At 46.9% G+C, this 12,657-nt stretch overlaps 1 protein-coding gene across 1 annotated transcript; it reads right to left on the reverse strand.

Annotated features, from left to right (window-relative positions):
- Window positions 1-2,955: 2,955 nt before the first annotated feature.
- Gpr88 (G protein-coupled receptor 88) lies at window positions 2,956-7,132 on the reverse strand. Its single transcript, XM_020166463.2, has 2 exons — window positions 6,496-7,132; window positions 2,956-6,042 (listed from the first exon to the last, which is right to left on the reverse strand). The coding sequence occupies exon 2, from the start codon at window positions 5,961-5,963 to the stop codon at window positions 4,800-4,802; it is 1,164 nt and encodes a 387-aa protein (XP_020022052.2). The 5' UTR covers window positions 5,964-6,042; window positions 6,496-7,132; the 3' UTR covers window positions 2,956-4,799.
- Between the last annotated feature and the right edge of the window lie 5,525 nt (window positions 7,133-12,657).

A 12,657-nucleotide genomic window follows, 5' to 3' on the forward strand; every position in this document is an offset into this window, starting at 1 on the left:
GTCTGAAAATTTCATTAAGAGAAAAACATGAAAAGGGTAGGGCCAAATCTTTTTTCTTTAAAATTACTGTCCTCAACTACAAATGTGTGTGAAGAATATAGTATGTTTCAGGTAACTGGCTACAAACAGATAAAAGAAAGTATTTTCCTTTTTAAAAAATATCAAAGGGAGGAAAAAATAAACCAAAAACAAGACAATCTTTCTCGCCTAGTTTTGAAAATAAGGCACACACATTAAGAAAGGGCGACAGATGAAGGGAAAACGCAGTGAGAGCATAGTAGTGACAGAGCTGTGACTGCACTGGGGGAGCTCTGATGAGGACACTGTAACTAAGTGAGCCTCTGGAAGGAGGGATGGAGGCTGGAAAGTGATGAAGGGCCACGACACCCCCAGAAGACCCTTGAATGAGCTGATGCTCAGACACAAAGCCTGGGCTACTTTTAGAAGGAGTGTACACACCAGCTAGACTACAGCCAAGAATGTGAGTAGAGGACAGGGAGATTCAGGGAAGTAGGGAATAGCACATGGTGGGGTGAATTCCATGCCAGACTAAAAAATCCTGACATTGTGCAAGTGACAGCCCCTCACTCGGGAGTCAGACGGTTCGAGCCCCAACTTCTCCATTGAGTCATTGTGTGCCCTCAGGAGCTGGGTTATGTTACTTTCTCAGTTGAGAGTTCTTCCTCTTCCTATCTTCATTCATTTCTTTCTTCCTTCCTTTCCTTTTTTTTTTTTTTTTGAGTTTTGGCCTCACTCTTAAAATTTTTTTCACTTTGAAAATTTCAAAGATAAAAGAACAGACTGCAATACAACCCCACACATCCATCACTTCCTTTCAACAACCATCAATATCCACCTCGGTCTCATCTACACTGCCTATCACCCTAGCCCACCCTCCTTGCCTGTTGCATTAGGCCTGGCTGGTTAGGTATCTGGGGAGATCCATGTGGGCACCTGTTTAAGGTGGGACCACCCAAGAGAGGATGCTTGTACAGGGCCTAAGTACAAGTGGTATGAAAGCAATACCACCCTGACAGAAACTAGGGGGGCCACCTGCATCTCCTGCTCTACAGAGCCTGTCCCCAGCCTTCTCTGGGCACCCTTGCCACAAGGAAATGAAATGAGCCAACCGGGAGCCTGAGCCTCCCTCTATAGGCGCTGGTGCCTGAGCCCAGAAATTCCCTGACTATGCCAGGCCACTTCTGGGACATGCTCTGGCCCCAGGTGTGTGCACCACTAGATCTCAGGGGTAGGCAAGGTGTCTGGCTGAGAGAGGAAGGAGGTGGAGCTTGGGCCTGTGGGGTGAGTTACACACATTCATGAGGCGAGGACCCTCCTGTGCCCACAGATCAAGACCTCCAACTGGAGTTCCACTCTTATCCCATAGAAATTAAGGACGAGCCTCAAAAGTAAAGGGCACTGGAACCAGTGGCTCACACCTGTAATCCTAGCTACTTGGGAGGCTGAGATCAGGAGGATTGAAGATTGAGGCCATCTTGGACAAAAGTTCATGAGACCCCTATCTCAACCAACAGCTGAGAAGCAAAAAAATAGGAGAGAATTGGTCCAGGCCAGCCTGGGCAAAAAAAAAAAAAAAAGACCAAAATAACCAGAGCAAAAAGGGCTGAAGTGGATCACCTAACCAGCAACGCAAAGCCTTAAGTTCGAACCCCAGTAATACCAAAAAGTAATAATAAATAATGGCACTATATTTCTTCTCCCTGTTCTTAAATTCAAATTTATGCCACTGATGCCCTTTATCAAGTCGGCTGGTAGGACTGCCAAAGACCCAGGTGAGCACTGCCTGAATCTCTGACAGGCAGAATAATGGTGACACTGGGAACACTGTCACCATCAGAACAGCTACACTGCATCACCAGCTCATTGCAGACCAGCGTTCCATTGCGAAGCAGACTCCTCAAGAATGTTTTCTATCAGAGGGTTAAAGTCAGCCCTTCCCCTTCCTCAGCTCCACTCCGTCCTCGCACTGGGTCCTGAAAAGAATGACACCCGCATTGCAGAAACCTTTTTCCCTCATTCTGAGACAAAGGGAAATTTGTGCAAATCCAGAACTCTCCTTGTAAGTGTTTAGCGCAAAGACCAGCTGTGCATACATCTGTGTAACACAGAATTCTCGCTCACTCACATACTTTATTTTGAAAGGAGGGATGCCTAGGACTAATTAATACCTGTTACGTCCTAGAATTTAAAATGCGTGCAAAAGGAAGGCAGGTGCTATGTGTCTTAACAGTCATGTACCTAAAGAAACAGACTAGAAAAAGCAAAGTAGGACAGCTCACAATAGCAATTAGGATTTTTAATTCCTGAGTGGATAATATGTGGTTTCATTTAAATAAGAACATACTCTCCATTAACTTAATTTGTCAAAGCAGTAACTCTAACAGCTAACGCCCCAGTAAGGCATTTTTTAAACACATCCTTGCTACTTTGAGATTAAAAGTGAATCAGTCCTGTGGAGTTAATTACTAGTAAATTAATCTAAAGTAGGTCTCACACGTGGCATGGAGCCAGCAGATGATCACAGTGCTAGCCAGAAACATTGCAAGATCTCAGGTGTACACTTAAAAGGCTGTTTTCATGTATGGCGATACAGGAACGGTGAGGAAAATTGTATCACCCGCAGTGAGAAACCAGGATAGAGGCCTTTTTAATAGTGATTTAGGAAAGTGACCCCTGACCCCCAAAACAGAAAATCCTCAGCTCTCTGCTGTTAGCACAGCCTGTCCCCAACACTTACAAAAAGGAAGTTATGCCTATTTCTTTTGAATGTAGGCCTTTTTAAAACCATCTAAAGAAGGCATTGTTTTTAGATACTATAAATAAAATTATAGCTAGCAAAAAGAAGTCACCAGTGCTTTGGAATACATACCTTCTCTTGCAGTGTCCTCACGGGGTAGGAAACCAGAGACAGAAGAAAAAGACAAAAAGTCGGAAGAATGGTTGTGTGAACTTTAATTAAGTATCTGAATCAAGGAAAATGGGAGCAGATGAAAGCTCAGTAAGAGAGTCATGATGCATGCACACGGGAGCAGATTTGTCAAATGACTGCCGGTTTATTATTGTGACAAACATTTTATTTTATTCTGTTTTACTACAAACATGTTTCTTTTGACTCCCATAATTATTCAAATTCACAAGTGTTCCTATTATCCTGGCTTACCATGTCCAAGAGTGCCACAAAGCATTTGTTCTGGGTTCCTGAATTACACAGCTCATTGAGGCTGTTTGGCTGTATATTGGATGTAGTTAGCAGTCTGACCTAAGATAAGCATTACTTTTCCTCCATTTTAACTTTATAAAGGGATTTCATTTGATTCTGCTTGTCAAACATTGCTAAATAAATTTAGTAAACCAGAGATGAAAATGACAAACCTCAAATAATACAGTAGAGAAAAGTCCAGTTAGAACTATTCATCATCTAGATAATTAAGTTTATATACTGCCTTCAACAGACATCATGTTATGAACGCTAAATGTCGTGGTAATAATATATGAGCCACAGGAAACACTGCTATGTTCCAAAGTGGCTTGTCTAAACCCTAAAAGAGCACAGAGGATTTGCACAGCCAAACATAGTGTCATCTGTCTTGACTGTGGTTCCATTTGTGAAAGACAGTCATCCCAACTGGGCGTTATCTCAGAAGAACTCTAGCCAGAGGTGTCTCTGCGTCTCTTTTCAAATTACTCCAGGCCATTTCTTCTGGTGTCTGGGAGAAGGCCAGTGTTCTTGCCTGGTGGGTATTGCTTTAGTATACCACGTGCCTGGAAAGTGCTAGCTTCTAAGAGCATGCAGCAGCAGCTAGTATTGGCTATGCAGTTATGGTGTCTTAGTGTTTAAGTATATCATGTGCATGGAGATATTTTATGGAGTAAACAGAAGGACTCATTCTCCTTAGCAACCATGAGAGTACAAAACGTTCAAGGCAGCACTCACAGTCATAAGGAAGTAAATCGGTCACACAATGAGGGTAGCAAGTGAACATGCTACAGAAGACGTGAAAGAGGTGCCTAAAATAGAGAACCCTCTCGTGTGTTTCCAAAATTCCATTTCTGGCTTCAGACCATCAATGAACAAACCGGGAAATTATCGCTTTAACACGCAATGCTAGTTTTCAATCTCAGAAGCGCAAAAACAGAAGGAAAAGGAGTGCAAAAGAGTAAATTTGGTTTGTGTCCTCACTGGCTACGATTCTACCTCATTCAGGAAGGACTTGGCTCTGTAAAAACCCTTTCAAGAATAAAGGGCTTGAGGTCTCAAGGACAACTGACACCCGCGTGCACATCTGCGTGGCTTCGCTCTTCCAGGTTAATGTGCAAAGACTAAACTAACAAAAAGCAGCAGCGTCATCCGAGACGGGTTCCTTTCTAGAGTGCTTTTTGCCTACATCTTTGTCCTTCCTCGGCATTCTTTCCTGTGGTTCATGCACACTCCAGGCGCTCCAGAGATAAGACGCTGGAGGTGGGGAGGGCGGCCTGTTAGGAAAGCTTTGTTTCAGACACAAAGTGTGTGCAATCAGTGAACCAGATCTCTTCAAACGCCAGTTTGCAAGTTCTTAGTCTCCAGTGCTGTGACTTAAGGATTTCTCTAAGCACAGAAACAAAGGGTAAAAAAAAAAAAAAAAAAAAAAAAAAAAACCAGGTGACTCTGAGACTCCGCTTAGGGAAGGGAGGACCTCGGTTCAGGTGTCGCCCTGGAGTCCAGGGCTTTCCTGGGAGTCCTCGCCGGGGCGGGGGCGGCGACCTCTGCCAGGGAGGGCTGGCGGCCGCCGATGGCGGGGTTACCAGTGCTGGCCGGCGGCGCGGGTGCCCAGCTGCGCCTGGGACATGGCGGGCACGGCGGTGGCGGCGGCGGCGGCCGCGGCCGCGTCGCCCACGCCGGGGAGGACAGAGCGCACGGAGCGGCGGAACTCCTCGTTCCTCCAGGTGTAGAGCAGCGGGTTGAGCGCGGACAGCGCGCAGCACAGGAGCCAGCTGGCGGCCTGCACGCCCCAGGGCACGGGCAGCGAGAAGCCGCTGGCCAGGCTCACCCACACGAGCGGCTGCGTGGCCAGCAGGAAGACGCAGCAGAGCAGCAGCACCGACAGGCCACTGAGTCGCCGCTGCGCGCGGCGCGGCTGCAGCGCGGGCGCCAGGGGCTGGGGCTGCGCGGGGTGCGCGGGGTGCGCGGCGCCGCCGGGGCCGGACGCGTGCGGGGCGGCGGGGAAGGCGGCGGCGGCGGCCGCGCAGCCGGGCAGCTGGTGCAGCAGGTGGAAGTTGAGCACGCTGACCCGCTTGACGCTGACGCGCACGCGGCGCACGATGCCCAGGTAGCAGTGCAGCAGCAGCGCCGTCTGCGCCAGCAGCGCGCCCGCAGCCAGCAGCGCGGGGTAGTGCAGCTGCGGGGGCGCGGCGCCCGGGCGCGGGGCCCAGGGTGGCAGCAGCAGCACCAGGCCCAGCGCGATCGCCCAGGACAGCGCCAGCATGCCCACCGTGTGGCGCCGCTGGTACAGCACCTGGTAGGTGGCGGGCGCCCTGGTGATGAGCAGGTAGCGGTTCAGGGCCACCAGGCAGTGGGACAGCAGGGACACGGTGAGGCCCAGGCCCAGCAGCCCGCCCCGCAGCAGGCGGTAGCTGCCCCCCGCGGCGTCCCAGTCCCCCGGGGGCTCGGTGGAACCGGCGGGCAGGAGCCCCAGCACCGCCTCCTGCGGCATCCAGAGCGCGCAGACGCTGAGGTCGGCGGCGCAGCCGTTGACGATGAAGGCGTTGCTGGTGGTCTGCAGCTTGCGGAAGGACGACACGAGATAGATGACCATGCCGTTGGCCAGCGTGCCCCCGATGGCCAGGCCCGAGTAGAGGAGGGACACGGGGATGCGGCGGCCCGCCCACGCCTCCTCGTCCTCGCACAGCAGCAGCAGCGATCCCCCGGTGGTGGAGGACGTGGACGTGGACGAGGAGTTGGTCATCCTGGCCACCTCTTCACACCTCGCGCCCTAGCGACGGCTTCGGCTTCGTGCAGCGCGGCCCATCCTGACACTCGCCTGCCTGCCGGGAGGGCAGAGACATCCTTTCAGCCCTCTGCCACCGACACAAAAGGCTGAAAGCCGAATAATGGGGTGGGGGAGGAGGGGGGAGAGAGAGAGCTGGAGGAGAACGGGGGTGGCAGATGACAGGTGCCTGCCTCGGAATTGTCTCCAGCGCCAGGAGAAAGGCCACTGTGCACTCAGCAGGCTTCAGGGAAGCCCTAGGACAGAGCCATACCACGAACAGCCTTCTCTTCTCACCCAACACACACACACACACACACACACACACACACACACACACACACACACACGGCCACCACCGCTGGGGACGTTGTCAGGTGAAGCTGCCAGTTACCAGGAGAAAGCGGAGATATCCTGGCTGGGGAAAATGCCACAGGAAGGGGTGGAGGGCATCTTGCTTTGGGGCTGGTCCCCAGCTGGCGATAGCACAGGGAAGGATGCCAGGACGTACCTTCTCAGTAGCAGCATCTGTGGTCCAGAAATCAACAGGAGAAACTCAGCTGGGATCAGTGCCAGGGACAACTGCCCGGTTTCTCCCAAGCAGCATCCTCACACATGGTCCCAGACAGGAACCAGCAGCTGCAGGGCCCTTCTCGGCGGCCAGAGGAGCTGGAGAAAGTTAAGTGGCAGCGGGCTGCAAGCCCAGGCCGGTGAGCAGGCAGCAGAAGCAGCGACGATGGCTGGCTGCAAAAGCAGACGCTGAGCTCAAGGGGAGAGCACCCTGCGCGCTCCAGAGCAAGAGTGGTGGCTGATTGTGGCGAACCCACTCGACGCACTCTCCGCTCAGTTATACATCACCCAGGGAAAGACAGCCTTTCCATGCCTGGCATGAATTATTCAATAGCTTCTAACTTGTAAGGGGAAGAAAAATATCTGGCTCACAGAGTCCTGTAGTTAACAAGTTTCTCTTTCTCTCACTCGCCTTATTTTTCACTCTGCCTCATTTTCTCTCCGTCCTTTCTCCCCTCCCTTCAATGTTAGGATAAAATTTAATGTCTCTCCATTTCTTTCATCTCAGTCTGATACATCCTGGAAGCAAGATTCTTCTCAGAGAGAACTACACGCCCCATACCCAGGACTGATCACTTCATCCCCACAGTTTTTGGGAGAATCACTTTCTATTTCAATTGAAATACATTTTTTCTTTGCTAAAAGTGGGACATGTGTAATTATCTGCAGCAAATCTGCCAAGTCTTCATTTAAATCATAATTTCAGGGTATTTTTTCCATCATTAGACTCCCTTCTAGAGTTTGGCTTGTGTTACAGCAGTGAAAGAATTGGGAGGTTAAAAAAGAAAAAAAGTCAGAGACATAAAGCTGGTATCAGTGTACCTCTAAACAATGGACTATTACTCAGCAATCAAAAGAAATGGGCTAACAAGCCATGAAAAGACGTGGAGGAACCTTAAGCGAGTATTGCAAAGTGAAAGAAGCCAATCTGACGAAGTCCACACACTGTGTGCTTCCAACTGTACAACATTCTGGGAAAGACAAGACTAGAGGCAGTAGAAGGAGCAAGGGTTGCCGGGGATGGATGGCAGGGAGGAACAGTCAGAGCACAGAGGAGTTTTAAGATAGGGAAACTACTCTGTATGGTACTATAATGGTGAGCGTATGTCATTATAAATTTGTCCAGACCAGTAGAATATATAACACCTAGCCTGAACCCTAATGTAAGGTAGAGGCTCTGAGTGAATATGTGTCCGGGTACTTTATCCATGGTGAGAAATGAACCATTCTGCTGGCGGATACTGACAGCCAGGAAGGCTAAAACCTGTATGTTGAGGGGGCTGTATGGGAAATCTCTGTACCTTTTGCTCAGATTTGCTGTAAATCTAAAATGTAAAGTCTGTTTTTAAAACATAGGTGTTGGGGAAAAACAATGTACCTGAATCCATAGTGTGACTGTTAAATATGGCTTTTCACTTCAGAACTCACCCCCGCTTTTTTCTTATCATTGTTGTACATTGTGACAGTTACAAAAGTTCTTAAAATATATCATAGTTGAATTCACCCCCTCCACTATTCTCCTTTATCCCTCCTTCTATTTCTGGAATAATTTCAACAGGTCTCATTTTTTCATTTGCACACGTAAGTACATAAATACTTCTACCATATTTATTATATGGTATGTCTTGGAGATTTACAGGCTGATGTTCAAATCTGCTTTGGTACAAGTGCTAATTCACCCAATTCCTCACAGGAAGTTTTTTTGCGACAGGTATCCCCCCAAATAAACAATTTGTCACTGGCAAAGTCATGTGTTTGCAAATTTAATTCAATAGGAAATACGTCAATGTAACACAATAGAAAATGCTAGATGGGGTTTGGGGACACCCAAGTTCTAAGCGGGACATCCAGTAATGGACCTTGTGATAGGCTGTTCATCTTTTCAGGTAAGAGGTGTCCACTCAATGAATTCAAAGCCCTTTCTGCTCAAACTGTCTTGGGATCCCTATTCCTCCCTCATTCTGCCACCTGACATAGACCTCCTGGGTCATGCGACAGTTCTTTCCAATCTGTCCCTAAGACCAGCATTTCAAGATGTAAGTCAGAACTCTTTTCTCTCTTTCACAACCAATAAAACCAGTCATTTTCATTCATGACTTCAGAACAGTGGTGGGTAGCACGAAGTGTGAGTTGGTAGATTTAGGTCAGGCTCTATCTCAGTGGACATGGTTGGGGGTTGGTGACAGAAAAGCAATGACAGGTTTTCAGTGGGTTGAAGATTCAGATGTCACTTATTAATATTACAGAGCAGTTGTCATTATCTTTTGACTGTTGTCTGTATTTACAACTTTGAATGTATCAAATGTAGCAGGCCTATAGGAGATTCCTCTAATCATTCATAGTTAAAACTTTTGTCATCAAAATAAAAGTTCTTCTTTCACATTAATTTAGTCATAGAGGACTTCCGAAATTGCATCCCAGGTCCTGGGTTCTGGAGACCACTTTGTGTGCCATCTGTGAGAACAAACAAGCCCATCTAAGAGACTCCACACCTCCTCTGCCCAAACCCTGCTTCCTCTAGCCCTGGACTGACTGGGATCAAACTTCTGTCTGCTTTTTAATTTGGTTTCATTTTTGTTTTAAGCTACTGAACTTGTAGAATAAAGGATAGGGATTTATTTTCTTTTATTCCCAATGTCACAACAGTGCCTAGCACTCGGTAGAGATACTTCATACTTACTGGGTTCATGCATGGGTGACATTATAAGTGATTTCATTTATTCTTTCTATGGTGAAGCACCAGGTGGTTTTTACGAGGGTTACTCTGCCTTTGCCACCAGCAGGACCTCACTCCTTGCTCCTTCCGTCATCCCCTTCCTCATGTGTTCTTAATCTCTCTGCTTGCCACCCTTGCTCCCCTGTGACCTTCCAAAATGTTGATTTCACCACCACCTAAAAAAAATCTCCCCCGAACCTCACCTCCTTCTCAAGGTGGTGACACACAGCTCCCTTCCCTTTGGCGGAAGTGCTCGGTTTCTGCTCCTATGCCCTGGTCTCCTGTTCCATGCCCACCTCTGCTGCCTTTGGTTCTTTCCACAGCACAGCTGTGACCAAGGTCAGCAGCAACCTTCAACTGTGAACCCATGACACCTAAATCCTTCTCTCTCCAACTCTGTTGTAGCCCATTTCCCCTCACCACCCCACCCCCAGCCCCAGGCTTCTCTTTGTCCCCTCCATCCGCTCCTTTCCTCACTCCCTCTCTGCACCCTCACTCACCCACTGTCATGGGTGCCTTAATTTGCTACTCCTGCTGCTCTATTCTTGGATTCATCTGACTCTCTTCTCTCCCTAATTAGTCTCCACCTGTTCCAGACCTTCCACTCTTGCTGGAATTCTCCCACAATTCTTTCCTACCGCTGTCCTTCCACCCAGAGCTAGCCTGTCCCCTCCTACCCTGTTCTTTGTCACTGCTTCAGTTGATTCTTCCTTCCATGGTTCCAACAATTCACCACCAATAGGGTGCTTGTTGTAATTTTCTGATCTGCTGCCTGGGAGTTAGGATGACTTCTACCTAATCCTAATAAGAGTTTTTATGTGAAAAATGATTTTTCCTTTAACTGTCAGTATAATGGTTTATATTTGGTGTATTTTAAAAAGGTGAGTCATCTATTTATTTCTGTGATAAGCCCTATTTGGTTATGGTAAGTTATCCTTTTTAATAGACAGTAGGATTCTATTTACTAGTATTTTAGCAAAGAGTTTTGTGTTGGACACCAGAGCTCAAGCGTGTAATCCTAGATATGTGGGAGGCTGACTTTGGGAGGATTGCATTTGAGTCCAGCCCAGGCAAAAGGTTCATGAGATTCCCATCTCAATGGAAAAAACTGGGTCTGGGTGTGGTGGCATACACCTGTCATCCCGGCTATGGTGAGAAGCCTAAAATAGGAGGATTGCAGTGCAGACTGGCCTGGACAAAGAGCAAGACCTCCAAAATAACCAGAACAAAAAGGACTGGGGGAGTGGCTCAAGTACTAGAGCACCTGCCTAAGAAATGTGAAGCTCTGAGTTCAAATCCCAATACCACCAAAAAAACCCACCATTTTTCCATCACAAGTGAAACCTAGTTAACTTAATTTTTATGCTGTCTTGTCTTTTCTTGGTATTAGAGTTATGATAAAATCATAAGATTAGAGGTTTTTTTCTTTTTCTGTAGGTTCTGTGGAACTTATATATAAATTATTAGGCTCTTTTAGAGATCTTCAACTATCATTTTAATTTCTCTTAAGGTTATTGGTAGATTTGGGTTTCAACTTTCTTTTAGGACTTTTTTTTTTTTGCAGTACTGAGGTTTGAACTCAGAGCCTTGCACTTGCTAAGCAAGTGCTCTACAACCTGAGCCACACATCCAGCTCTTTTTTGCTTTGGTTATTTTCAGATAGAGCCTCATACTTTTTGTCAGGACGGGACTCACACCAAGAGCCTTCTGAGTAGATGGGATTTGCACGTGTGTGCACTATAACCAGCTTGTTCTTTAAGATAGGGTCTTGCTAACTTTTTGCCCTTGCTAGCCTCCAACCATGATCCTCATATTTCCCCCTTCCAAGTAACTGGGATTACAGTCACAACACCCGGCCTCTAAGGAAATTTTTATCATTATTGTATTGTATGTATTTGAACTGCAAACTTCTTATGTGTTGTAAAAGGAAGTAAGGTATAAGTAAACTGCATATCCACCTATTCATCTATCTATTTACCCAAGATTATAAATGCATATGCTCACACAAACATTTATTGCACTCCTATTATATGCTGGGAATTTAAAGAATAAAGATAAATAAGATTCATTCCTGACCTTCAGTGAGCTCAGTCTACAGGGGTAGGCAAATAAATAAGCAAAATCATCACAATGTGCTAAATACTATAACGAAGATGTAAGTAAATGCTGACTCTAAGCCACATAAGAAATATCTCAGGCTGGAGGTGTGGCTCAAGTGGTCACGTGCCTGCCTAGCAAGCATGAGTTCCTGAGTTCAAATCTCAGTACAAGAAAGAAAGGGGGGGGGATAAGAAAAGAAAAAACTCTCACTGTGCCTGAAAGTCAGGAATTCCTGTCTGTAAAGATGACTGGTAATTGAGCTGAATTCTGAAGGTTGAGCCCTGGGAACTCACTAACATCACACTAGCCCTGAGGTTAAAGCCTACTCCAAACACAATACCTAAAGAGGCATTAAAGAGCACAGCGTCATTACCTTCTGAGGCCTTCTGCCAAGGAACCTCTACTTTCTTTAATGAGATAAAACTCAAATTCCCCAAGGACAGCAAAAGAAAAAGACCCAAGGTTGGGTTTCCCAGCCTTGAATTTTTCCAGGAGATTCTCCTCCATCTTGGGACTCATTCTCTAATGACCAATTGCAACTACTCAGTAGCCTTAGAGGATGACAGGGTGCCTGTCCCTCCCAACAATGTGCTTAAGAATAAACATTTAGTCATAGTCTTTGTTCCTGACTGAAATAGGCTGGAATGACTAAATACAACTTTACCAAATGCTGGAGAAAGAAAGACAAATAACAGCGACATGAAATCAGGTAAATACCTGAAATGCTCACTGCCTAACTCCTGCCTCCACATACCTCCCCGAAAACTCTACCCAAGTGAACGAGAGACTCGGGAATAGGTAGATATTTCCTTGACAACCAGTCAAAGGCTGGCCCTTACATCAAATCATCTCTACTTGGGTGTTCTGTGGACACACAAACCCACAATGTCTAAAACAGAGCCCTTCCTTCTCCTATGTTCCAAATCTCATTGACTGGGCTCACCTCGCCACAATGCTGGTCCCATATCCAGAATCCCTGCTGACATTCTGATTCCTTCTTTTCTCCCTTACTCCTGTGCCCACCAATCACCAAGTGTCATCATTCTACTGTGTCATTAAATGTGTCATTTACCCCTTTTAACTCGGCAGCACACAACCATCCTCTCGTCTACAAATTATCCCAGGCTCCTAACTCTATTCGCAATCTTGTCTCCCTTCAGCCATAATTACCTCTCTAAAACCCAAAAGACATGACTTAACACATTAAATATTTTTATCTTTCTCCCCTTTGTCCACTGGAATCCACATTCACTGAAAATAGGGACTTTGCTTTGTTCACTAACATTA

The sequence above is a fragment of the Castor canadensis genome, chromosome 12 (assembly GCF_047511655.1).
Source record: "Castor canadensis chromosome 12, mCasCan1.hap1v2, whole genome shotgun sequence".
In the NCBI taxonomy this organism is placed as follows: domain Eukaryota; kingdom Metazoa; phylum Chordata; class Mammalia; order Rodentia; family Castoridae; genus Castor; species Castor canadensis.

Excerpts from the sequence above, each read along its gene's own strand:
- Gpr88 (XM_020166463.2), bottom strand. The coding sequence starts at position 5,963 with ATGACCAACTCCTCGTCCACGTCCACGTCCTCCACCACCGGGGGATCG.